A 26,969-nucleotide genomic window follows, 5' to 3' on the forward strand; every position below is an offset into this window, starting at 1 on the left:
ATTCTCACTGAGTGGTCTTATTTAGAAACCCTCATTACATTTTGATTAAATTACTATAATAGCCTTCTAACTCAGAGCTTTACTTTAATTCTCTAAATTGCTCTTGTTTTAAACTTTGTAGATCCCTAATTTGATTATGTCACTCTTCTGCTCTACCTCCTTCAAGGATGTCCTACAGCCTGCAGAAGAAAATTCAAACACCCTGGTGTCGTGCTTCCAGCTCAACGTTTCTACACTTATCATTGGCTTTAGTTATACTAAATGACTTGCCTTTACTACAATGAAACTTTTTCACTACTCTGTGCTTGCAAGACTACTCTGCCAACTCCATCTGAAACGTTGCTATTCAACCTGAAGACTCAATTTGAATGTCATCTCTTCTCAAAAGGGTTTTATGGGTGAGACACTGACACTTCTCCCTCACAATCCCCTTCATTTTTAGAAAGTTGAGTACCCTAGGGCTTCTTTCCCCTTCATTACTCAGAGACCCTGGCAACCACTTTCCCAACAGGCAGAGAGACCCTTGATTTAGACCAGGGTCATGCAGATTTGCATCAGACAGGGTCCAGCCCAGGACCCAAAGTATACTCAGTCTTTGTCCTTGTGTTAGGGGATGACCAGCTTTGAAGCAGAGATAGGGCAATTTGCATAGGAAACACACAGTTGTCTGGGAAAGGTGGTCCAATTACCCCCGTATCTCTTTTCTTTGAAATTTTGAGTTTGTGGAGATGCTGAGGTTTAAAGGTTTGACCCAACAGCAGTCTCATGGCAGGAAAGACAGCAATGCAGTTCACATAATGCTAGTTTGAGTCCAGAAAGAGGGAACACTGGGGAGTGGGTGGGCCTCCTTGTGGAGCCTTTACTTCTTTGGTAGCTAGTGAGGTAGGGACTTTGTCCCACCTGTGGTGCTTTGGACTTGATCTGCTGTCACCAACTTCTACTCAGCTAGAGCAGCTTCTGCATGTTGGAGATGGGAGGACAGGGTGCACTTCCCTCAGCTACCAGCATATTGGTGTTGGAGTATGGTGCTCTGGGATCTGCCTGTTCCCTGTTGTTTGCACCCCAAACTACTACTCATCATCATTTTCTTAGTCCACTTTTGTTTAGGTATAATTAACGGAAACAAACTTGACCTACCTAAAGCATTTTTCTAACCAGGTATGGCTAAGAGAACTGAATCATACTGGGGTGGGATTGTCATTTACTGGGGAACCAAGACTTAACATATACCTCACCAGGTGACTATGATAACACTGAATTGTATTCACTGGTTTACCTGTTTGTTTCTCCATCCAGTTTATGAACATTTTAAAGTCTTATTAATTTTTTTCTATTTCTAGTGAGTACCTTGCTCATAACAAGCAATCAAACAAACATTAAACAAAATTTAAAAATGTAGGGTTTTATGTCCTCCATTTATTTGTATATTTAATTTTATTTGGGTTTACATTTTCAAAGGATGATGAACTCTGATCATTAAGTATGCTGCTTAGTTACCAGTTATTTTGATACTGGAGAAAAATATTTGATGCAGATTTATTAGTAATATCATTTTGTGTTCTAATCAAATGAACACTAGGAAAGTTATAATAAAAACCCTGCTCTAAGGCTGGACATGGTAGCTCACGCCTGTAGTCCCAGCACTTTGGGAGGCCAAGGTGGGAGGATCACTTGAGGCCAGTGGTTTGAGATCAGCCTGTGCAACATAGTGAGACCCTGTCTCCACAAAAAAAATAAAAAATTAGCCAGGTGTGGTGGCGTGCGCCTGTAGTCCCAGCTACTTGGGAGGCTAGGGCCAGAGAATCACCTGAGCCTGCAGTGAGCTGTGATTGTGCCACTGTACACTAGCCTGGGTGTCAGAGCAAGACCCTGTCTCAAAAAAACAAAAAACCCCCACTGCTCTAGCAATACACTTAGGGTATATTGTTTTCCTCCGAATTTGAAAATTATCTAAAAATACAAAGTTTTCTCCCATAGAACATATAGAAACAAGAAGTTAATAATCAAAATATATGTCAAAAGATTATATTTTAGCTTCATCAAATACTATTTTTGTATCAATACTTAAAAATTTAATTTTTATAATTTTCCTCTAATAATATGAAATAATTAGTAATTTATATGATAAAGGAAGAACACTAGTAATTTGGACTATTATTCTAATTAAAAAAATGTTACTACAAATGGGAAGGCATACTTTTTGTTTAGCTGTTTATCTTTCCTCACTCCATGCAAAATTATGTAAAGTTAAACACCTTGAAATACTTAGAAGCATGATTCAATGTATCCAATTCCATAAATGGAAAGGTAGCCTACTAATTTCTCCTTGGGGGTTTATTAACTCAAGCCACCTAACAGGCTAGTTAGAAAAGCATCCATTATGGGTAATAGGTAGAGGAATCAAGTAATTTCTTCTTCTCACTGGTGAGAGTATATACAGTCATTTTTAATGAGCAATGCTGAACCATTCCCAGCATGAAAATATTTAACAACTCTTCTAGGATAAGCAAGAATGCTGCTTTCTTTTTATCTCTGACAGAGCTTTGCAAAGGAGGATGCATGGAGCAGGTGCACAACAAATGCTTTCAAAAACAGTTGAATGAATGGATCCAGAAATAAAGAAAAGTTAGTGCCAAAATACACTGAAAGCAAACCCCACATTAAATGTCTGGGGTGTTGGGGAGGTTGAGAGTAAATTGCAAACAAAACAGTTTGTACATGTAAAAAGTGTTACATTCCATTAGCTGTCATTTGGAAAATCATTATTTTCATCTAAACCAGAGATTAAATAATTTTTTTTCTGGGTGGGAACTTTTTGTTGCTGATTCTCAACTGTCACTCTTTGTCACACTCTCACCCCAACAATAGATCATCCTGAGGTCTAGCTGTGTTGCCTGGGCTGGTCTTAGACTCCTGGCCTCAAGCAATTCTCCCTCCTCTGCCTCCCAAAGTGCTGGGATTACAGGCATGAGTCACCGCCATGCTTGGAACAATGTTTTCTTTTTTTCTTTTCTTTTCTTTTTTTTTTTGGAGACAGTCTTGCTCTGTCACCCAGGCTGGAGTGCAGTGGCATAATCTTGGTTCACTTAAACCTCCACCTCCCAGGTTCAAGCGATTCTTGTGCCTCAGCCTCCCAAGTAGCTAGGATTACAGGCACCTGCCAATACACCTGGCTAATTTTTGTATTTTAGTAGAGACAGGGTATCACTATGTTGGCCAGGCTGGTCTCAAATTCCTGACCTCAGGTGACCCGGCCACCTCTGCCTCCTAAAGTGCTGGGATTACCATGCCCGGCCCACAACGTTTTCTTTTTATAAAGAGCTACAAATTCAGAAAGCAATTAATTCCAAATCCTTTAAAAAATTAACCTAACTTTTGACAAATTTAAACAATATTTTCAAAACTTATGGATGAGGCTTTCTCCCTCAGCACTGATTGTGCAATGTCTTTTCATGGTCCACGCTAATCCCTTGACATTACGTTTGCTCAGCACAACTGTCCTCTCCATCGTCATGTATTCAGAAGAGATGAACACTGTCTTTCAGTGTGTATATAACGCTTGTCCCCTAGGTACTCAACCTTTTTTCTCCTGATTAAGAAGCCCAGTTGCAATATTCAACACACAGAAAAATTTAACGTCTTTTCCTGAGTCACTATCCAATAATGTGTCTGGGGATTTCAAGGTCAATGCATGCTATCGCTTGACACTGAGAATCTATAATATGTGGGATCGTTGCAAACATGAAAAAGATGCTCAATGCACTTGCTACCTGAAAGTGAATGTGAAAGCGTGCAAAATTAAAGGTATAAAAGCTTAGGGAAATATTACCATTGTCACACTTGATTACTTTTAGACACAGCTTGACATTCTTGAAGAATAGATATTAAAGAGTAACTATTCTTCAAAGAGAAAAATTCACTTATTCAGGCATTCAATAAATATTCATTGGAAGCCTACTGTGTATGTAACGTAGCAGATACATTGATGGATAGCAAAGATGTATACCGTATCATATTGACCATATATGTATCATTTCCTAGAAGGCTTTACCAACAAAGCAGAAATAAAGGAGACTGATTATTGTAAATGGTGATGAAAGCTGTTCCTTACATACAGTAATAATATGACACCAGGCATCCCTTTAACAACTTTGTTCCCCAAAAGACATATTATATATTACTCACTGATAACCAGGGAGAATTTTAAGGACACTCTTGTATGGAGAATGTAGACCTAGGCAAATTTGATTGTGAACAGAAGACCCCAAGAACTGATGCTTTACAAAATTTCCAAGTGAAACAAGATAAGTCTGACTTGCTTAAAGAGGTCCTCTCTTTCCTAAAATAATAATACAGATTTAAATCAAAAGGTGTTGATGCAAAGCAACACTGGGATCTCATGATTAGAAGAGTGGATTTTGAACATATTGCAACCTACTCATTCTCTAAGAACCCCTGATAAGTAAGCAGGAATAATCAGATAGGTTGTCTAAGAGAAGCATTTATAGGCTTTTTCTGTGAAGAAACATGATCTTCCAAACTGAACTAGATTGTCAAGAGGCTGAATTTTTAACATTGTCGAATATGTCTCTGAATTGTTCTATAAAAATACATTATTACTATTTCCCTACATTTTTTATGTAGCTTAGAAGTTTAATGGAAAGGTGAATGGTTTTATATCTCATTACATCTTTCACATTTTTGGAGAAAAGGAGATGATTCAAGTCTTAATCACATTAGGATAGAGATAAGGGCTACTACAAATTCATGGTCTTGAACACCAACTTGGTCCTTAATACTATCTGGAAAGCCTTCTCTTTCTCAGTCATCTCTTTTCTTCTCCATAGGGGTAACTATGCCTGCTTCTCCACAGAAACACCAAAACTTCCTGACTCCAAATCTATCATCTTAGAGGATGTGTAGCTTACATCCTCTCCAGCACACTTCCTTTCACTGCTTCTTAACTGCCAGAGAGTTGGAAAAGCTCACTGACTTCTCACCCTTACCCACAGCAACTTGGCTGAGGCCCTGTCATCTCCCACTGAAATTGCTATAGCCAAAGTCTTCAGTTACCTCCATTCTTTACGTCCATTGGAAACTTTTCAGTCCTTAGCGTGGTTGACCTCTGGGCTAACTCTCCGTCTTTATTATAACTCTTTTCTAAAGTTGGAAACACCAAGTCTCCCTGCATTTCTTCTAATTCTTGAGTAAATATTTCTCAGTCTGCATAGCAAGTCCTTCTGGTTTTGTTTATTCCTTAAATATGGGTGTTCTCATAAGTTTTGTCTTTTCCCTCTTCCCTTCATGCCCTAAGGACTCTCCCTGCACAATCTCATCCATTCCTTTGCCTGAAATTATCATCCCTATGTTGCTGATTCTCAAAGCTACATCTACATTCCAAACTGGCTACCATAAACTTCAAATCTATGTATTAAACTGCTGCTTGACTTTCTTGAATGTTGCATAAATATCTCAAACTTAGCATGCTCAAATTGAACACATTATCTTTCCCTCAAGTATTTTCTTTTTCCTAGACCTTCTGTATAATAACATCACAAGCTACATAAATGCTCACTCCAGAAACATGCAGGGATGGTCCACAATGTAGTCAAACCGCAAACTCATTTAAAATCTCTTGTGAATCCATGAATGTAAAACTCAAATTGCTGTTACCACTGTGCTAGTACCGGCCATTCTCATCTCTTGTTTCAATTACTGCACTCGCCTCTTATGTCTCTAAAAGTTTAAATGATGAAAGGATAAATGAATGGCAACTTACCTAGAAGAATGGAGAAACTGAGGCCTAACTGCTAGCACAGGGATGGGAATCCAATAAGCAGCAAGTTGATTCATAATGCAAAACTCAGACAAGGTCAGGAATCAGAGATGCCAAGTACCTCTGATTGCCAGGATGTGGAGTGCGGCTGAAACAGATTGACTACAAATCTGTATAACGAGCAGTTAGATCTCAGATCCTCTTCCCCACCCTGCACAGCTGGATGACTTTATTCACCATTCTTTCCCCATCCCAGCAGAAGGTAGATTTACTCTCCAGAAAAGCAGAATCAAAAGAGGACCCACATGCAGGAACATGAGGCAGCTGTGAGTATGGGAAAGAACTGCACTCCAAAGGCAGATTAAGTGAAAAATCCATATTTTGACCATTGGGATCCCCTGTAAAGCTCTCTGAGTACTGGTAGCCAGAATTATACCCTTAGAAAGGAATCTTCTAGGGGAAACCGACGGATCCAAAACAAAAGATTTACAAAGGCTGGCAACTGGGTGTCCCAATGAAACCATCAGTTTTCTTCAATCACTCCGTGGTGAGGCCTGCCAGCTGACATATAGCACTCCTAATTAGCTTTTTGGTACCTCACTATTAACTATGAAAAGACAGCGAAAGATCACCAGACAGCTGAGGAAGGCTTCTCATCTAGAATACAGACTAAAGCAAACAGAGAAAAGACACTCAGGAAACAAATAAAAAACAAACAGACCCCCCCCCCAAAAAAAAAAAAAACAGATAAGCAGCAGGGAGAAGAAAACATTAAACCATTTTTATGACTTCAAAGAGATGGAGTGATATTGCAAACAAAAACAAAAACCAAGCTGAGATTCCCTTACATGGTTGAGAGGAATTTAAGGATCATGTCAGGAAGTTTATGTCTGAATTATGACAGGTTTATAGAAAAGTCAGCAATTAAAAAAAGGCAGTTAATTTCAGGAAAAAATAAAGTTGAACAAGAAAGTGAAATTATAGTGCAGTAAAAGGCTCAACTGTGGACAATATTTACATAGGAGTCATAATAGAAACTTCAAATGTTGAACAGTTGTGCTATAACTACATTGGAATGATGAAGGAAGAGTGAGTGAGTGAGAGAGTGTGAGTGTGTGTGTGTGAGCGCATATCTGAGAGAGAGGCAGGCAGTGGAGGGGGAGGGGGAGTTGTTGGGAATATCATAGTCTAAATCCTTACTCTCCATAGTGAGAAGTCAGTAGACAACAGTCAAAACTCTAAATCCAGAACTAGTAGTGTTAAGTTGAACCATCTAAAATTGTTGATTATTAACCCCTTTTCACCTACAAAAATGGTAGTTTCTAACGACTGCTGTTATTTAGAAACATGAATGTCAATACTAGAAGAGCTATCTGGAAGAGGTGAAGCGGGTATCTGTGGGTAACAAATTGGAAGTGGAGTGGAAAGTTTTTGCCATAAACTTTGAAGAACTATTTGGCATTTTAAACAATATATGAATTTAATAAAGTTAATAAAAAATGAGTGTCTTACTTCCAAATCACCTAAGTGAAAAGACCCAATGTTACCAGGAGAAATGATTAATAGCAGTAATTGATCTAATTGTGACCACTTTTTCTCCTTTAGATTTTCACCTTTTAAAAAATGACTATTAGGAGAGCTTACTCTGGAAGACAAAAATAGTCTGTTCTAATAGCCTGTTTAGAACTTTAATTGAAAATTTGGTTGCGTCTTCCTCCAATTAAGCTAATTGAAGTGGAATTCTGATTGGGCCCTATGAGAGAGGAGTTCCCCAGCTGAGGCTCATAGAGTAACAGCTGACTCTAAAGAGAGAAAAATAGAAGCAAATGCTTAGGAAGACTGGTGAATCAACTCTAGAGGGATTTCAATCTACTTATTGACTGACATATGCAGGGAAAGTAGCCAGAAAAGTTCTGAAAAAAAAAATGTGGGGTTGTGGGAAGCTTCATCTGAGGTTTTAAATAAATGCGTCTGAACTACTCCTGGTGTTTTAATTAGAAACCTGCAACCTTTTCCAGAAAGGGCACCTGTTTTAATCCCTTTATTATTTACAAGACAAGCCCATGCCTTGCACCCAACAGGTACAGGAAAGTTGTAAAGTATATGCAAATATTAAAATATTAAATATTTAAATGAACAAATACAATTTAAATACAATATAAAATATTAAAATATTAAAAATATTAGAACTTCCCCCCTCATCCCTTAGGAATGCCTAAGGCCTGTGGAGTGCATAAAATGGCCCCGATTATTTCTGGAGTTGGACTGGGGAATTTGTGCTTTAGAGAAGCGTTCTGGTGATTTTGTTATAGGTTCTCGTGCTCTTTGGAGGCCCAGCTCAGGTCTAATGCCCAAACCAATCTGTCCCTCAGCCTTTTCCCACTTGATAGCTATCATTTGTATAATTTTATTTGGCCAAATTCTTTTAAGGTAAATGTATGCCTTTGGACCCTGTTCTCACGCTGCCAATAAAGACATACCCACAGACTGGGTAATTAATAAAGGAAAAAGGTTGAATTGACTCACAGTTCAGCACGGCTGGGAAGGCCTCACGAAACTTATAATTACGGTGGAAGGGGAAGCAAACAAGTCCTCCTTTACGTGGTGGCAGCAAGAACTGCAGCGTGAAGGTGATGGGGGGGAAAGTGCCTTATAAAACCATCAGATCTCGTGAGAACTCATTATCACGAGACCAGCATGGAGGTAACTGCCCCCATGATTCAATTACCTCCCACCCGGTCCCTCCCACCACATGTGGGGAATATGGGAACCACTACTCAAGATGAGATTGGGGCGTGGACACAGTCAAACCATATCAGACAAAAGGGAGCTGAACAACCTGTATTTAACACATGTATTGTTTTCAGTACAAATTACTTACTAAATATATATTTAATTGTGATTTAACTTTTGTAACTTTGTAGGATTTTTACGTAAATGTATTCTTAAATAAAAAAATACTTTGTCATTTTTTTCTTGATTTATGATAAAGACAGTATATATGTTTCTTTTTTTTTCTTTTCTTTTCTTTTTTTTTGTGAGACGGAGTCTCGCTCTGTAGCCCAGGCTGGAGTGCAGTGGCGCGATCTCGGCTCACTGCAAGCTCCGCCTCCCGGGTTCACGCCATTCTCCTGCCTCAGCCTCCCGAGTAGCTGGGACTACAGGCGCCACCATACCCGGCTAATTTTTTTGTATTTTTAGTAGAGACGGGGTTTCACTGTGTTAGCCAGGATGGTCTCAATCTCCTGTCCTCGTGATCCACCTGCCTCGGCCTCCCAAAGTGCTGGGATTATAGGCGTGAGCCACCGTGCCCGTCCAAGACGAATATATTTTTCACATAAAGTAGATAAAGTACTTATCACATAAGAGATGTTCAAAAATTTTAGAAAACGAGCTCAATCATTAATATACTATTTAATATATTTTAATACTATAACTGAATACGTTTAATGATGCTTGAGGTAGTAAAACATAAGAAGACATTGTCATAAATTAGCATTAAATTGGAAATAGAGGCATTCTGAGATAACTCTCAGCTTTTTCTGAATCTCTGCCAAAACGGTAAGTCAGAAAAGAATCATGTGTCTTTCTTACGCTTTTGATCCTGACCTGAGAATAAGAAAAGAATGGCAATAACATAAACAAATTTCTGATCAATAAACTTCTGTCTTCTCATTTGGTAATGGGTGAGAGGACAGACAGGGAGGGTTAAGATAGAGAATTACCATATTTTTTTCCAGAACCTATCTCCTCCTTCTAGCTCTCTTAGCAGATTAGCTGTAAGCTTTGACTATGTCTCTTCTTCCAAGTTTCAACCCTTGACATCACCTTAGTCCCTTAGAACTTACCTGTAATATCAGTGACAATTGTGGAAAGAAACCCTATGTGACTAAAGTTGAGTTTCTGCTCCTCAGAGGCACCAAGGTTTAACACAGAAATTAAGTTCAGTTACAGAAAAATTAGGCAAGTATGTGTCTTCTAGTTTGGAAACAAAGATTTGTAGCTGCTTTTCTGCCACCCAGACTCCCACCTACCTGAGCAGCTGGGTTTTTTGGGGATTACTGGGGAGAAGAAGTGGATTCTATGACTGCTCAGGGACAGAGCAAGGCTCCCTTCCTCCCCTACAACTACTCCTTCAGTCAGAGTCTAAATCACCTAAGGAGAGACACGGAGTCCTAATTCCTCTCCTTTTCTCTCTCCTTTCACAGAGCTTTCCCACCCTACAGAGGCGCACTACAGTCTGATATTTGCAGTTTCAACAGTGTCCAGCTTGTTCTTATGAAAGCAATTAGAGCTTTTGTAGTCTTGGGTGGAATTTTATGTGTCTGGGGATATTCTTCCTTAGGAATACTGCTCTGTTTTTATAATAGGAATCAGCTAGGTAATTGGGGTTAATAGTAGAAGTTTGCTCTTCAGGCTCTTTTTTCTTCACAGAGGCTTTGGGCTGATCTTATGGAGAGGAATATCTTTGAGGCTGCAGCCATCAGCAGTGTCCAATATCATCTGAATCTGTATAAAGGAAAAAAAGCATCCTTTTTTCTCCCAATAAATATTCTCACAAATGGGTAGGATTGGACTATGCATTCAAAGGGAAAAATGTGGGGCTTGATGGCAGATCGCAGAGTCTGAGTTAAAAGAAGTGAGTTTAATTCGAATTCCTGTGATGGGGACCTAAAGGCAAATGACCCCACTTTCTTTGTGAATGTTAGAACCTATTGTACAGAGCTTTCATGAGAGTTATATTAAGTAATATAGATATAGTTATTCTAAAGTGCTGTATAAAAGTAAGGCATTATTATCAGGCAGCTAAGCAAAGTGAAAAGCTTTAATAAAACCTATCCTTTACTGACTATAAGGAGGCTTTTTAAAAAACCAGTGTGCAAACATGACATTATTCGCCGTTAAAAGTTAAGGGTTGGGCCGGGCGCGGTGGCTCACGCCTGTAATCCCAGCACTTTGGGAGGCCGAGACGGGCGGATCACGAGGTCAGGAGATCGAGACCATCCTGGCTAACATGGTGAAACCCCGTCTCTACTAAAAAATACAAAAAACTAGCCGGGTGAGGTGGCGGGCGCCTATAGTCCCAGCTACTCGGGAGGCTGAGGCAGGAGAATGGCGTGAACCCGGGAGGCGGAGCTTGCAGTGAGCTGAGATCCGGCCACCGCACTCCAGCCTGGGTGACAGAGCGAGACTCCGTCTCAAAAAAAAAAAAAAAAAAAAAAAAAAAAAAGTTAAGGTTTGGGGAACAAATGGCCCAGGAAGTAATAAGATGATCTAATATGTCAAGGAAGACATTTTAAGAAACGAGTAAGTATATTGTAGAGAGAGGTAGGAGACAATCCACTTCTTTTAAAGAGCTGTATCTATTCATAGCATATTTGGAAAAGTACTGAATTCAGGAAAATGAAACCTAGAAAGGTACTCTAAAAAATCAGGATGTAATTCAGTACAAAATGTTTAGTCAGGTGAATTAAGATTAATGACAGGATATGAAACCATGGCAGTCCTTGATGGAAGAGAGTGCACAAAATAGTGTGTGTCCTGTTTAACTCTGAATCCCTATCACCTTGATCTGTGCCTGGCTCAGAGTAGGTTCTCAAATGATTTTTGGTAGAATGAATATAAAAGTTCAGGAGTATCGCTGAAGGGAGATGTCTCAACCAAGCTGAAATTAATGCCTGAATTGTGCAAAGAGATACCTACTTCATGGTTCAGATTTATTATCAAGATGTATGCCACGGCTTTTTAGCTTCTTCAATTATTCCAAACTTTTGGCAATCACAAGACCAGAATGCTCTTTGCAAATGTTGGTGGTGAGTGGTCAACGAAACTTAGAATTAAAGAAAACAAATTTTTTACCCTCAAAACGTCATCTCTTAGGGTTGGGATGGCACATAGGTCACATTACGCTGCCATTGGTGGCTGCTCGGGGTCTTCCGTTTAGGGATTCTAGGGTTATATCTAGGCGATCCATGAAAAAATGTCAATTGATTGGCAATGTCTGCCAGGGGCATTGGAGTCAGGGATGGTGGACAAACACCTCTTAAAATGGTTTCTAACTTGAAGGTTGAATTTGTGAACGACTTCCTGCCTTCTCCCTTAATAACACCCTCATGATTATTATGGAATGTAGTTTATTATGGTGACTGAAATTGGAGGGAATTTGTGAAAGATATTGCAAGATTGACAGGGTGGATCTGAGGCTATATGTGGCACAAGCTCTTAGTGCTCAGTGGATACACCTGTGCTTGTCTACATTTCCCTGCCTCTTCCTAGTTAGTTTGGGGCCATGTGACTGAATTCTCCTTCTCAGGGTCACCTTGCAGGCAGTGTGCTCCAGAGGGCATTGCTACCGGGGGAGAAAGATCTACAAACTCCCTGAATTTCACAAGCATGAGGAACACACTTTATAGAGATGTTGGATTTTGTCTGCTGCCACCGCCAAGTTAATTACCCTCATATATAATTTTTATGGGAAGTGGTTTGTTCAGGTAATGGGAAAAAGCTTACTCTATCTAAATGTTTGCAGGTCTGAGACCTCACATTGCACTCCCTGTCTGCCTTACCATTAGGTAAGGGAAGTTTTCTAGAATCCTGCAGACATCATTTGTTCTGTCGTCGCCTCAGGGGTACCATAACCCTAGGGGTGTTGTGGAGTTGGGGCCAGGGTGGGGTAGTGTGGGGAGGGACTTGGCTGTGGAGCACTGTGCATACTACTGGACAATGTACATGTTCTTCAAAAAGTGTATTTCTAATTGCATCATTCCCTTCTGTGGGTTTCTGTTTCTGACTAAGTTAACTTTAAATGGCAAAACAAAAACAAAAACAAAAGCAAAAGCAAAACAACAAATGTCATTTTCTTTGGCATTCGTGATCCTTGTGTTCTGATGTCATGTGATGTTTCCAAGACTAGTCCCTTTCAAGGACGTCAGCGGAGACCAGTGACATGGCTTAAAATCTCTTTTCTCTTTCCCCTGTTATTCTTTTTGATTTCTTATCTCACTTTATCTCAATCCTACTGATTCCTAAGCCTCCCCCACACCCCTCTACCTGGGCAGAAACAGTATCTCTCTCCTAAGGACACTTTCATCAGTATCTCTCATGAGATGTCTCCACAGCACCTTCTAGTGTGTACTGTGGTGATGAGCCTATCATATTTCTTTCTCCCAGACCACAAGCTTCTGGAGAGGAAGCAAAGTACACCAATCTGACTTACTGTCAAATATTTGACGGCACACAGTGGAGCGCCTAATACATATGGAACAAATGAATAAATGAAAATCTTCTTTGCAAAGCTATGAATTCTCACAGTTAAAAAAAATTATGAAATGGCCCCTGTAGAAATAGAAGGCAGCTTAAAAAAGAGCATGCATGTAAAATATTACAGCTGTAAATATGCTAAAAACATTTTATTTACTCATAGTATCAGAATGCTGGAAGAGTTTTATTTTTATGTTCCTCAGATCTGACTGCTGTTTCATCTTTTTTTTTTTTTTTTTTTAAATCAGAGACCCAGAGACAATTGTTTTTATGGGAGTGAAATAATGGATGGAGGTTTGGGAGGGGCAAAAATATAGAACTGTCCTTTTTTTTTTTTTTTTTTTTTTTTAAATCTAAAGCAATTACCATGAAGATAAACAGCTTTCTTCTCAATAAAGCAATTCCATAAATAATAGTAGAATTCTTGATGTCCCCGCAGTAAGAAGTGTGCAGGGCAGTGCCAATGATATATATGGCTGGCTGGGAAAAACTATTGTTTACAAGCTAATTATTGTACAATAAATCAGCTTTTGTTAGCTCTCTGAGAGGTTAAAACAGCAGGTTCAGAAAGATAAAGTATGTCAGCATGTATATTTAAAAAATCTGTAATTACAAACAATGGTTTGAGAGAATTGAAAAAAAAAACAAGTTAGAAAAAAACCAGTTTATTAAGTAATATCATATAAATAACTTGTTACAAAAATTGATTTGCAAAAGGCATATTTACTCTTTGTGAGAAATCAGTTTTTAAATTGCATTCTTTTGAAATTTATAAGTCGAAGAAAACAAAACAAAATAAAAGAAGCCATTTCAAGGAATGCGTATTTGCCATTTGACTGCAACAAAAGGCCTGGCCACACTGAGCTAAAAGTTAATACTCCATTCTTCTAACACAGAAAGCTTTCTCAGGTAAACTGCGAGGTTATGAGAATCCCCCTAACTAGAAATGTTGATGGGAACTGAGCATTGCTTGCTTTTGTTAGGTGTTCTTGTTGCCAAAGACATGAACGATACTAAGAAAACGACAAGAGCTGAGCATTCCCGCCAGTAAATCTTCAAGGGTGGCATCCGTTTCAATTTATACTTGGAAGTATTTTTAATTAAAAACAATCAATACCAAAACGCTTTTATTTTCTGGGTTTAAAAATCACAAATCACAGTGGGAGAATGCCAAATTGCTTTAGCCTGGTACTACTGAAGACGCACATAGCATTTATTATAAGGCCTACTCTTATGCAGTTCACTCTCAAAGCAATGAAAATAATCTTAAACCAAACAGTACAGTGGGTTTGAAGCGTTCCTACGTTTCTTTCAAGGAGATCAGTTTTACATTTGCTGCACAGCACTCCCCCCGAATGCCTAGTAATTCTATACATTTGATTCTTTAATAAACACTAAACTAATAGATCATAGAAAACTAAAAGCTTAGAGAAGGTGCCTCCAGACATATTTACATGAATAGCGTAGACTCACAAGAAAGACCAAGATCTCATTAGCGTGGAATGCTTTTTGCACAAAGCTGGGTCCATGCCTCATTTGTCAAATTAACCCCATTTGAGGAGAAATTTGAGTTTGTGGTTCATGGGTTTTTGAAAATAAATGGAATTAAGCAACTTGTAAAAGCTCTTTTGAAATTAATCTAATAACCCAGTAGCTCCTCGGGTAAGTGCCTCAGTCCTGTCTGAAATACAGCGGGTAAGAGCCTTTGTTTCCATTTGACCTCTTTTCAACACTTTCATCTGCCGGCTCTGTTGGGCTAATGTTTCCCCCAAATAAAAATGAAAATGCACCATAAATAAGGTATTACAAAAAGGGGAGTAGATTAAAGATTGTCTCAGCAATGCTTAAATTAAATTGACGATGCAGAGACCGTAAACTTCTGGCTTTAAAAATGAGCTATTTCTTTATTAACTTTTAACAAGTGTATGAGTCAATGTATTTTCTTTCTAAGAGGGTATTGCTCTCCACATTAAATATGGTCGGGGTCTGATATTTTTAGTAGAGAATTATCCCTTTAGAAAATTATTCCATAAAGATGCCATAGGGAGATTAAAAATGTTGTGACCGTAAGAGCTACTGAACGTTTAAGGAGACCATAGTATAATTCTATATTCTCTGGAAAAGGAAGCTGTTTGTTTGAGCTTAGGAAATAGCTCATTTTCCTGAAGATTCACATGCCAAGTGTTAATTTTTCTACGCTTATAATCTGATAAGGAAGGTTGTGGTGTTAATTTAAACACAGTAGACTGCTTGGATTTTGAGTCCCCTTTTATAATGTCACAATTCAAACAAGATTTCATCTTGATAAAACATAAAAAGTAAGATTACACTAAAATGATCCTTGTTAGAGGATACATTTCAAAATAGTGGGGGAATCATGACTTTTTAGAGCCTTTTTCCAGAGTAATTACACTGCTTCAAAACTAGTTATTAGGATAAAATAATTTATTTGGCGGTCTGTTCCTGGTGAAAATGAATTTAGCTGATAAGGATGAGTACCTGATGTAAATATTTATCAGGAATATTGCACCCAGGAATCAACTTTGATCTTTCTTTTCAACTGCATACTTTTTATGGTGCTTGAGTATACAGAATTGTCCAAGTCATAGTTTTCACACCATTATCCCCAATGGGATATCTATTACCAGGCAAAGCATTTGATGTGAAATATTGTTCAGCCAATCAGGACATTGAAAATCTATGTACGTAAAAGTGAAAGTAATGGAAACATTCTAAAGTTAATTTGGATTCATAAAATTTGGATGCCTCTAAGATACAGATTCAATTTTTAAGTACTTTCTGCACAACTTTTCGGGAGCTGAAAATAAAAACTAAACCACATGTTAAACTGAGTTAAAATTAAATGGGCAGGTTTTGTTCCATCTGAAAAGGGAGTAATTTCATTGCTGAACATCCCTTTATGGACCCAAACTGTAAAGGCAGGAAAGTGCTGAAAGAAACATCTATTTACTGTGCCCAGATTCCCTCTCTTGTGGTTCTATGGAATAATATTTGCTTCCTTCCCGTTTGGTTTATTTATTTATTTGGGCACGACTGTTTTTTAGACCTTTCAGAAGAAAGTGGCCAGGAAGTGAAGGGGCTTTAAACAATGGCTTAATGTTTTTTTAAAATTCAGCTTATTCTAGGGAACATCTTAGTAGTTTAAAGGAACTCTTGCTTTTGAATAGAGGGTAAAAATATATCATCAGAAAGCTCTCAATGTCCTTGAAACAACCCACAAAAGCAATCTGGTTATGTTTAATGAATTTTCGTTTCTCAGTGATTGAAACAAATATTAAAATTTTACTTCTTCCCACTCTCCTTCCATCTTTCCCATCACCAACATCTAAAATTAGGAAACAGACAATGAAAAAACTGAGCTGAAAATTATTTTTTTCTCCAGTAATCTTTCATGTTGCCTGGGACATAGCAATTAAAAAAAAAAAAAAACCTGCGCATGCACTGATGTTTGACCTGATACTCAGGTGAGGTGGGAAGGAAGTGAGATGAAGCTGGAGAATGATGGAACTATGGCTCTTATTGGTTCCACAATGTCAAAGAATCTGAATTATAGGAAAATGTCACTCCAACTTGATACTTACAATATCCTGGTACTAAATATTTAGCCCCAGTCTCAAATTATCCAATTTCCTATAAATTTACTTCATCATCAGCTTTTGTGATAAGAGATTAAAGTTATTTCCATAAGTAGTCACATTAACCTGTTCTTGGTATGCTGTGTCATCTTCAGGGAGGGATAAAAGACCTTGCCAATTACATCTCAGATATTCCACTATAGAACTACTTCCTTTCACTTATTAGGAGAACGCAGACCTTACCCTTAAACATTGGAAATTGCTAGTGTCAATCCTCAACTTCAGATGATACCTTTCTTTTTACAGGACTATCTTCCTTGATTCAATTTGTTACATGACATGAAACATAAGGATAGAGACCTCTTTAATTTTACAGTAAATCGTGTGATTAAGGTGCTGTTCTATTGCTATGAATAACTAGCTTCTAACTTTACTAAGTTTTTTTCAACACTTACCTGTGACTATGATACATATCAATTCATTAGAGTGAAGACCTCACATAGCCTTTTGTTTGCATTAGCGCGCGCGTGTGCGCACGTGCGTGTGTGTATGAAGAACTAGACAAAAAAAAGCCCTGAAAGCAGGAAATAGCTCAAGCATGAAATACTTGTTACTATATAGGGCAGTCCATTATAAAATTGGAAACCATTCAGAAGATACAAGGAATAATATGGTTGTACAAAATTTTCACTCTAATCAGGTAACCCAAAATACTACATTTCTCTTCTTTTAAAGTTTCCATCTTTACTTCTTGGGTAATATGCCTATTTAAAACTTAACTAAACAACAGTGTGTTTCCAAACAGAAAATATGTACTGATATGACAACATCCCCAAATGGAAATGACACTAAAATTATTCATAGAAAATTAATATTAATTGAAAATAAATCCCTAAGACTAATAAGTGAAGTCAGCATATTCTTAAGTGTATATATATACAGAGCCTGTCTTTTAGGTTTTTGAAACGAGGATGTTTTCATTATAGTACATTGGAATTTCTGATGACTGCACAAGGTAAGATTCTAATGATAAATGCCATTAGAACAGCCATGTGAAATAAACGATTTGAATCTGCCAGAAGGATTAGTTCAGTTCAATTGGGTCCTCTGGATAATAACTGACTATGAGGCTAATTGCATAATTAGAGAAATAATAGATTGGATGGATTTTACATTACTTTTCTGTCATAGTTTGAGACCATTACTTTATCATTAGTTCAAAGTCAAGGATGGCAGGGTGGTCATGAAAGCAAAGTTAAAAACAATGAAAAAAATTACTGCTTTTGAAAATCAACTATCATTTTAATTACAATCTTAAACACTTTTGTTTAAGGGAATCCAATTTTCCCTTTGCAAAGGTCTTCCAAACATGGAATATGTAGGTTTTCATCATAATCTCAATGTTGTTTATCCAAATGTATCAAGTTATATAAATATGTAGAGGTTTCCAGATGTCAAGGGCAGGGTATTAGGTTCAAGTGTGGCTGGCTCTAACCTCTCCACTGAACTCCTAGAGTGAGATTTAAGTTTTATTTAATCTAACTTTACTAATTCAACTTAGTCGTGTAAGAAGGATATGAAGAATCTGAATTATTGTACTTCACACTGCTACTTTCATGTACAGTATAGTGGAATGATACTGACAACTATAGACAAGAAGTTAAAATTTGTCTCAGGAAAATTCTTTCAAGAATTTTTAGACAATTTTGGCGTTAGCCTACTGATAGCTGAAAGAATTTCAAGTGACCCGTGATACATGTGGTGGCCAAAACTTTTAATGTATGCTAAAATATATTTCCTTTGTTAACATTATTAGCTATTTCCCTCCCCCTTTATATGGTACAAAGGCAAACTTTCGCACGTCTAGTCTAGGATATAACAAACTATGAGTTAGTGGAAGGAATGAAGTCGTACTAGGTTTGTGGTTGTTTTTGGATGTTACCGTTTAATTTGCTTCTATTCTTTAAGAGTAATGAGCATTTTAACATATGGGTGGATTTGAGGTTTTGAATAGTAGTTGATGCCAGAGAAAGTTCTTGAAGAACAAATAGGATGGGCGAGTGTTATTTTAAATTCTTTGTGACACAAATAAACACCCCTATGTAGTTTATCTCCTTGTGAGCCCATATGCCCTCATTTCTTTTACTGTGATGGTATTTTTATCTGTAAAGCACAGTCCTTTATCCATTAGCCTGTGAAATGTACAGTTAGGGCAGTTGGCTGACCTGACATGGAGTGTACTAAAACACCAGGCCAGCGGAAGTGGGCACATTGCCCTGAGAACAAGTGGATATACTGTTCCCTGTCCTCCCCTCCGGCACCTGCCTGTTGGGCTGACTTGGTTAACTGGATGCACTAAAAAATAAAAATTGGCCCCTTGGAAGCTCATAAAAGTGTACTAGAAAAAAGTCTCTAACATTGGATCCACAGGGACTGCAGCCATTGGCTTTTGGAACGGGTAGAACAGAGAACCCTTCACGGAGTAGTGGATAAATATAAAGAAATAGCCACTTCACATATTTCAGTGTCGTATTGGAAAATGAAAAAGGCAACAGATTAGGAGTCTTTGTCACTGTCCACTCCTCCATACATATCTGCAAGCTTTTTGAATCGAGGTCCCCAGTCACTAAGGTAATCATAGTCTTGATCTCCATCCGTGGTCACTGACTCCAGCGAGCTCAGGGAATCCGCCACGGAGCCAGTGCCTTCATAGGCGTAAGTGGCCAAGGAGTCGTATGGCGGGGCAGTGGGATCCGTGTCATTTTCCTTTAACCTTTGGTTAATGAAATCTCTGACATCGGTGTTGTCGCGAGCTGTTGGAGTCCGTCGGGGTAGAAAAAGGGCTTCAGGCACAATGTCCCTTCGTAATTTGTTGTCCTCTATGGCTTCAGGATTCCTCAGGGTGCCGATATCAAAAGCCTGGGTGTCCTCCTCTCCACCACCTTCGTCGTTGTAACTGACAATGTTATCTCTGATGTCCTCTTTGGAAATGATCAAAGGCTCTTTTTTTCGCTGCCGCCTCAGAGCTGCAAACAGCACCACTGTCACTGGAAGCAGAAAACAAAACAGAAAGGGAAGGGAAAGTTAATTTGCTGCCCAATTAATGTCAGGAAGAAACACCGTGCTCAAATGTGAAGTTTTAAAAGTTCTCTAGAAAACGCAGACTCAACTTTTATTTCTTTAAGGATGCACTTGCCTCCATCCATGATCAAACCGGGACCCATAAAATGGAGTAAATATTTGAAAGAAGGTTATAATTTAGTTAGAGGATAAAACACCATCACATTTTGGCAGTAGTTCCTTTTTACTTTGAAATGGCAAACTGGTTTCAAGGTAAGGAAAAAAAATGATAAAAAAAAGAAGCTCGGCCTCAGTGAAAGTACTGCAATCAGGGTGCAAATTATGCTGAACACCTAAAATGCTCTGAAACTGGTTACAAGGATAAGACTGGCACCTTTGGGAATGTGTTGAAGGGTTTACATAACTCCACATCTGAAATAACTTTTGCACTATGCCTTTTTTTTTCCCTAAGAAAAGTGTAAAATTAGTTTAAAACCCAAAGTAGACATTGAATATTTGCATACCTTTCCTACATATAAAGCAATATTATTCCAGAAAATACCTGGAGAGACCCAGATATAATTCAGAAACCCATTTTGGATTTTGAGATTGGCTAATTTGAAGGAAGCAGGTAAGAATCCACATGCCATATTATTTCTGACTGAGCTAAATGAAATAAACACATGTAAGTGAGATTTTTTATTTTTTATTTTTCAAAGGTTCATGTTCTATAAGTTTGTTACTCGGGACGTTCATTCTTTTGATTTTTCCCTCCTAACTCAAATTAGAGGCAAAGCAAGAATTGTGTTTAAATAGCTCCTGATCTTTCTTCACAGCTGGCTGGGTGGAACACAGCTGGCTACTTGTAGAGAGACACATCTATCTACAAATGGACAGATGGGTGAAAAAATAAAAACACAGTAAAAGCTTAGGGAGAAAACAGCCATCTAGGTCAAAAAGTGCATTGTTAAACTGGGTTTGTGCAGAGGAGTGTATTACAGGAAGTCACAGTAGTGTCTCTTTACTATTTCATCCACAACAAGGCCCAATTTTTATGAGCCACGAAAACTGAGTTACTGCAATAAGAATTACAGAATAATGTATTTTCAATGAGTGTACATAACTACCTGTATAAGAATAGATGTAGGCACACCCATGTATCTACATATTAAAATTTCGTTAGTATTAATAATAATTGGTTACCAACTGAGAGCTTTCTATGTGCTAAGCACTGTACTAAGTGCTTAACATACTGAATCTCATTTAATTATCATAATAGCCCTACAAGTAGATACCATCATTAAAATCCCATTTTACATAAGAGGAAATTGAAGTTTAAAGTTGTTACATGTACATGCAGTTCAAATCCAGGTTGGTCCGACTAAAAAGCCTGCACTCATAATTGCCATGTTTTGAAGCAGGTCTGGAGTATAGACTATTTCCAAAGAAAATGTAACTTTGCCCCTTTCAAGTGTGTGGTTTTGTAGTTGTACACACCCTCTTTTGCTGCCAGAAAGTATCTTGATGCCTTGTTTGATGCACCCATTCAGGGTATTTATTCATTCATGCATTTGATAATATTTATGTAGTGCCTACTCTGTACCAGGTACGGTTCTAGGCACTGAATGAGTGGGTAGGGTGGGGGACAGTTGGATGGAGACAAAATAAACAATATGTATAATAAATAAGGAAATTGTTAGAAGGTGATAAGTGCAATATGAACATGAAAAAGCAGAGCAGAACAAGGTGGAGAAAAATACTTCTGTATATATTTGAGGAGCCCATATGAACATACAGCACAGTTTTTTTTTTTTTTTTAATGGAGTCTTACTCTGTCATCCAGGCTGTAGTGCAGTGACACGATCTCAGATCACTACAACCTCCGCTTCCCAGGTTCAAGCAATTCTCCTGCCTCAACCTCCTGAGTAGCCGGGGTTACAGGTGCCCACAACCACACCTGGCTAATTTTTGTATTTTTAGTAGAGACGGGGTTTCACCATGTTGGATTAGGCTGGTCTCGAACTCCTGATCTCAAGTGACCCACCTGCCTCGGCCTCGCAAAGTGTTGGGATTACAGGCGTGAACCACGGCGCCCAGCCAGCAGAGTTTTGTATATGTTATTGGAGGGAGGTTGCATAATTTGAGCAAAGACATGAAGAGAACTGCAGGGCTTTGGGCAGAGGGATGCACATGATCTACCTTTCAGACTGGCTGCCAGTCTGAACAATGACGTGGATTTGCAAAACAGACGGTTGTAAGTAAGGACATCCACTGGGATTAGAGAACAGAATCAAGCCAATTATCTCTCCAAGAATTAAGCTCTAATGTACATGGGCTCATTCAGTCATGTAAGGCAAGAGGCAGGCATTTATCACCTCCTAATTCTTCCCTGGCTTAAGGTATCTATAGCTTTTATTTTAGTCTTATGCACATCTGAAAGCGCAACTGTCTGGAAGGGAGAGGGCACATTAAAAAAATCAAAGGCATTTATTCATGGTCTAATTCTTCTACAGCTAAAACTGCCTATATCTTTTCTTATTAGCCCAATGCACATCTGAACAGAATTTCTTGAGAGTATCGCTGTCTAGGAGAGCTCTCAGAGCTAACTTTTATAAAGTGAAAATGTGATTGCTAAGCACATGGGGCAAACACATTCTTAGAAACTGATGCCCTGATGAGGTGCCCTCAGCAGGAACTGAGTCTCCCCTTTTCCCTTACCCTTTTGAAGCCAGAGGATAGCAGTAAGATTTTTGGGGGGATAGAGGGACAATTGGGCAAATTTGTGTTCAAATCTCATCGTAAAACTAGAGGGTCAAGAGATCTGGGTTAAATTAAATGATTTGACCATTCTAAGCCTGTTTTCTTATTTGTAAAATAAAATCAATAGCACAGTGCCCAGTCTTACTGTCATGAATGTGAAAGTTTTGTAAACTCTAAGGCACCATAAGACATGAGATGTAGCAGTTGTCTAGCTGTTTTTACTGTTGTTTTATTTTTGTAAAATATCCATTACCATATGATCCACTTTCTGGACTCCAGATTTCTTCCTATATCAATGTGGCTTTCCTTCATTTTCCTCCACTTTCTTCAATTGCCACATTTTAAGTTTGGGCTGTCTTTCGGCCTGGAAATCACCCTGCATTTCATAAGTTTGAAAAGAAAGTACAGTGCAGGCTTCAGGCACCAAGCCTGGGGAAGAAAATTTAGGTCGGGAACTTTAGTTTTACCACGTGTTAGACACATGACTTGGCTACATTACTTCACATCTTGGAGTTGCAGTTTTCATATGTAAGGTACAGATAAGTATACACCAAATGGTGCTGAGGATTAGGTGAGAAAAACCTTTGTAAAGCATCTTGCACTGCATCTGACCTATGGTGTATACCTAACAAAGGCTAAATCCCATTTTTTCTCCTTTTTTATTAGGTACAGAGTTCCAAAGAGATTAAACAAGATGTGGGAGGCACTGAGGCCAATTAGAAGTCATGAGGAGACAGTGAATTCATTGGAGGAAGGAAATGAAAGGGGGAGATTCAGTGAGTTGACTAGAAGGAAGAAAAGGGGGAAGAGATAATGGGTAGATGATGATAGAAAGGAAGAATCACCTCCGTCAGATGAGAGTTATCTCTCCTTCCATAGACGACAAAAAGAGTCCATGGAATATGCCTTGGGTACAGCCCTACCAATCCAAGGCTTCTAAAAAAATCACCCTTTTGATCAAAAAGAACATTCATATCTTTCTCTTCCAAAACAATGTTACAGACTCACACCATTAGAAACACTGATTTGTCTTTGCACACTGTCAGTTTTTATTTATGCTCATATCTTAAAATACTTTCCCCAAGTCTTAGTTGACAAAGAGAATCACAGTTCTGTAGTTGAGTTTCAAGGCTTCTGTTATAGTTAGCAGGGTTGATGTGGAGTGTGAAGGAGCGCTCGAGCAGGGATCCCTAGGCATTCTGTTCTTGGCGAAATGCAGGTTCTCTTTTGCTCTTCTCAAAGTCACTCCGTCTTCATTTTTTTAAAAAGAGTATTTCCCCCTGTATAATTCAGGTTGACTCTGAACTTCTTACCTTTTCTTTTCACTATACAGGCAAGCTTTACAAATCTTGCTTTTATTTTTGGAAGGGCTGCATTAACAAATATTTGTTTTCTTAGTTCACAAACAGCCAAGGGCCTGTTGAGAAATCTGAGCTTGACTTGTAGGCTTAATTAGTTGGTTAGGGGTAAAAATTTCATTTGAATCATTGCTGGACCCTGATTTCCATTTTTATTACATTCATTTCTTTTGGGCCCCCATACTTATTTCCTCAGTCACAGAAGTTATTTATTGTTGAGTGTGAGAAATAGACCTTATGCATGTGGCAATCAGAGAGCAATGCTAAGAAGGTAATCATTTAAATGGTAAATCAACATTAGTTTGCTGGGTTAAAAAAATTTCGTAGCTTTTATTTTTCTAGGATGAGAGAAAAGTCAGCACACTCCTCTTCCCACTTTCCCACAGATCTTTAAACTTTACCTTTATAGAAAGGGCCTTCATCATACACTCCATGCCAGACACTTAACAACAATGTTTTCCAAGTAAAAAAAATTACACAACAAATGAAATGAAAAGGGCACATTTATGTTGCCCTGAAATCCCCCGAGATTCATTCCCAGTCTGATAGACAAGAGATTCTTTTGGTGGAACGATTCCTGGGCAAGCAAAGACACGGGCAAGTTTCACATCTGTTCATTTCCCAAAGCCATTTGCAAGCAAAAATGAGTTCACATCGTACAGCACAGATTCTCAGTATGTAACTCGACTCACCTAGATCAGGCTGTATGCCTTAATGGGGGAGGCAGATAAATCTAGAGTGTCACAGTAACAGTGTGAGCCCCTCACCATGGGGAGATAGGAGGCAGGGAGAACCAGTTTACCTAGTAGGATCACGATGCACAGAAGGATGGCAACCAGAGCCCCCGTGCTCAGTCCCGTGGGGTGGATGAGCGCCTCCGCATGGCAGGACTGCATGTTCCCGTGGTGGTCACATGCACAGACCCGGACAGTCACTGTCCCAGTGCTGCTTTGAACTGGGTAGTCGTTGTCTGAAATGACCACAGGCAAGAGATAGGTGCTCATCTCGTGTCTATTATAGCCATTTTTCCGAGTTAAGATTCCCGCCGTGTTGTCTGGAACCGGAAAGCACAGTGGTGAATGTTTGTGGATACTGCGTCACGTATTGAATCAATTGTGATGGGAAAAGATAGATATAGATACAGATACATATACATACATATACATACAGATACAGGTATGGATATAGATGGAGGTAGAGAAGGTAACTTGAACTCATTTACCTTTGTTGTCTTGAATGGTAAAGTTTGAGCCACTGGCTGCTTCAGGGGCCAAAGAAAATGAAAATTGGTGCCCACTATAAGGGTCGTCCTTGTCAACAGCACGCAGGGTCTGAATCAACTAAGAGAAAAACCAGAACACTGCCATAAAATTTTGATAACTCAAAAGTGTTTCTTACCGTTTTGCAATAAATTGCTTGACAAAATGATTTAACATTTTAAGTATAAAAATGATAGCCTTTAAGTAATGTACAGTGAATCTGCTCTATTATGGGTTAGAAAGCCAAAGGGCAGGGAATGATTCTTTGTTGTGGGGACACTGTAGGACGTCCTGTGCATTGTAGGATGTTAAGCAGCCACCCTGGCCTCTACCCACCCGATATCAGTAGCAACTTCTAGTGTGACAATCAAACTCTCTCAAGATACTGCAAATATCCCCAGGGAGGAAATCACCCTGATTGAGAAACATTTGGCCTTGAGTGATGCAAAGCTATAAAATATCCCAATAGTCTGTGACAACATCGCACTTCACAAAGTAGAAGTTCTCTTTGGACAGTCTGTCTAGAAATGCACTCTTAGCATTACATAAGCTATCAACTTGCAAAAAATGGAAAAGAAAATAAGTATGTAGAACACGATAACTTCAGCTTTCTACCTGCACGTGTACTTTAACAGTGTACTTCTATTTTCACAAACTGAAACATAATTTTTATATCACTGGCAGCAAAGACCTATTTCACATGGGGACAAATGTGTAAAATAGGAAAACATTCATGAATTTGTATTACTTATACAGATGGTCAATGTAAATAAGTGAAATCATGAATTATAGGCAATTATAAAGTATGTTCTAGTTATTACTTCAAGTACATATGGTAATTAAACTATCTGTTCACCAATAAAGATTTTTCCAATAAAGCTGTGACTAATCTATTTTAATAAAAACTTAAGATCAATTTGGAATCAGCCTCAGTCTTTGATGAACTTCCAGTTCTTCGAAACTGTTAGTTCTCATATGTAAGTCCTGGTTCTTATTTATAGTATTAATTTCCGTGGCATTCACTTCATAGATAATTCACAACTCTCCTTCAGCTCTGTGAATCATCTCAATGATTAGAAGATCTAAATTAATCTGACGTTCAACTTGAATGTACTTTTTAATGAAACTCACCTGATCTGCCTTTGCTTTTTCACAGACAAAAGTTTCATAGAACTCAGCAAATTCTGGGGCGTTGTCATTGACATCTAGAACTTTAATATATAGAGGTACTCGACTACTTTGCTTTGGATTATCTGTCACATTCCAAAAAGAAAGAAAAAGCCATTTACATGTTGATTGCCGAGTCCCTTTAGACAACATCCACTCAACTTCTTCATTCTCATTCATGCACAGATTCCCCAAGCTACTGTACTACTGGGCATTAAGTATCAGTGTGGTCACAAAAAGTAGAATTTGATTATTTGGTACATCTGGAGTTGGATGCACCTGTTAGAGATACATGGGTGACAAAGCTACTTGTGTTGATATAGTTCAACTGTAAACCTTAAGATAACACAAAACCAAGAAAGGCATTTTAAAGGTAGATTTTCAAGGAAGCAGGCTGATGGGGAGCATATGGACAAAAGGAAGAAGAGGGAAAATGAATGAACCACCAGAAGACCAAAGGATAGTTATTGGTCTTAGTGTTTTAGTTTGAGTGCTGAACGAGAGCAAGATGTCATGCTAAACACTTTGCTATATTATGTTATTTAATGTTCACAAACTTCTGAGATAGACAGAGTTACTGCCCCCATTTTATAGATGAGGAAACTGAGACATGGAGAAGTTAAGCAATTTATCTGTGTTTACAGAGACAGTAAAGAGAGAAGTCCAGGTTCAAACTTGGATCTGTCTGACTCCAAGCCCAGGCTGAAAGCCCAGGCTTTTCATCTGGAATTAA

At 38.5% G+C, this 26,969-nt stretch overlaps 1 protein-coding gene across 2 annotated transcripts in view; it reads right to left on the reverse strand.

Annotated features, from left to right (window-relative positions):
- Nucleotides 1–18,387: 18,387 nt before the first annotated feature.
- LOC105473008 (cadherin 6) overlaps nt 18,388–26,969 on the reverse strand; it is a 135,792-nt gene continuing 127,210 nt past the window's right edge. For both annotated transcript variants that reach the window (XM_024790108.2, XM_011726566.3), the window contains exons 9-12: nt 26,201–26,322; nt 25,033–25,150; nt 24,613–24,864; nt 18,388–19,679 (exon numbers count right to left, since the gene is read on the reverse strand). In XM_024790108.2, coding sequence (XP_024645876.1) covers nt 19,189–19,679; nt 24,613–24,864; nt 25,033–25,150; nt 26,201–26,322 — 983 coding nt within the window. In that variant the 3' untranslated portion in view covers nt 18,388–19,188. The remainder of the gene's footprint in view (nt 19,680–24,612; nt 24,865–25,032; nt 25,151–26,200; nt 26,323–26,969) is intronic.

The sequence above is a fragment of the Macaca nemestrina genome, chromosome 6 (assembly GCF_043159975.1).
Source record: "Macaca nemestrina isolate mMacNem1 chromosome 6, mMacNem.hap1, whole genome shotgun sequence".
Lineage (NCBI taxonomy): Eukaryota > Metazoa > Chordata > Mammalia > Primates > Cercopithecidae > Macaca > Macaca nemestrina.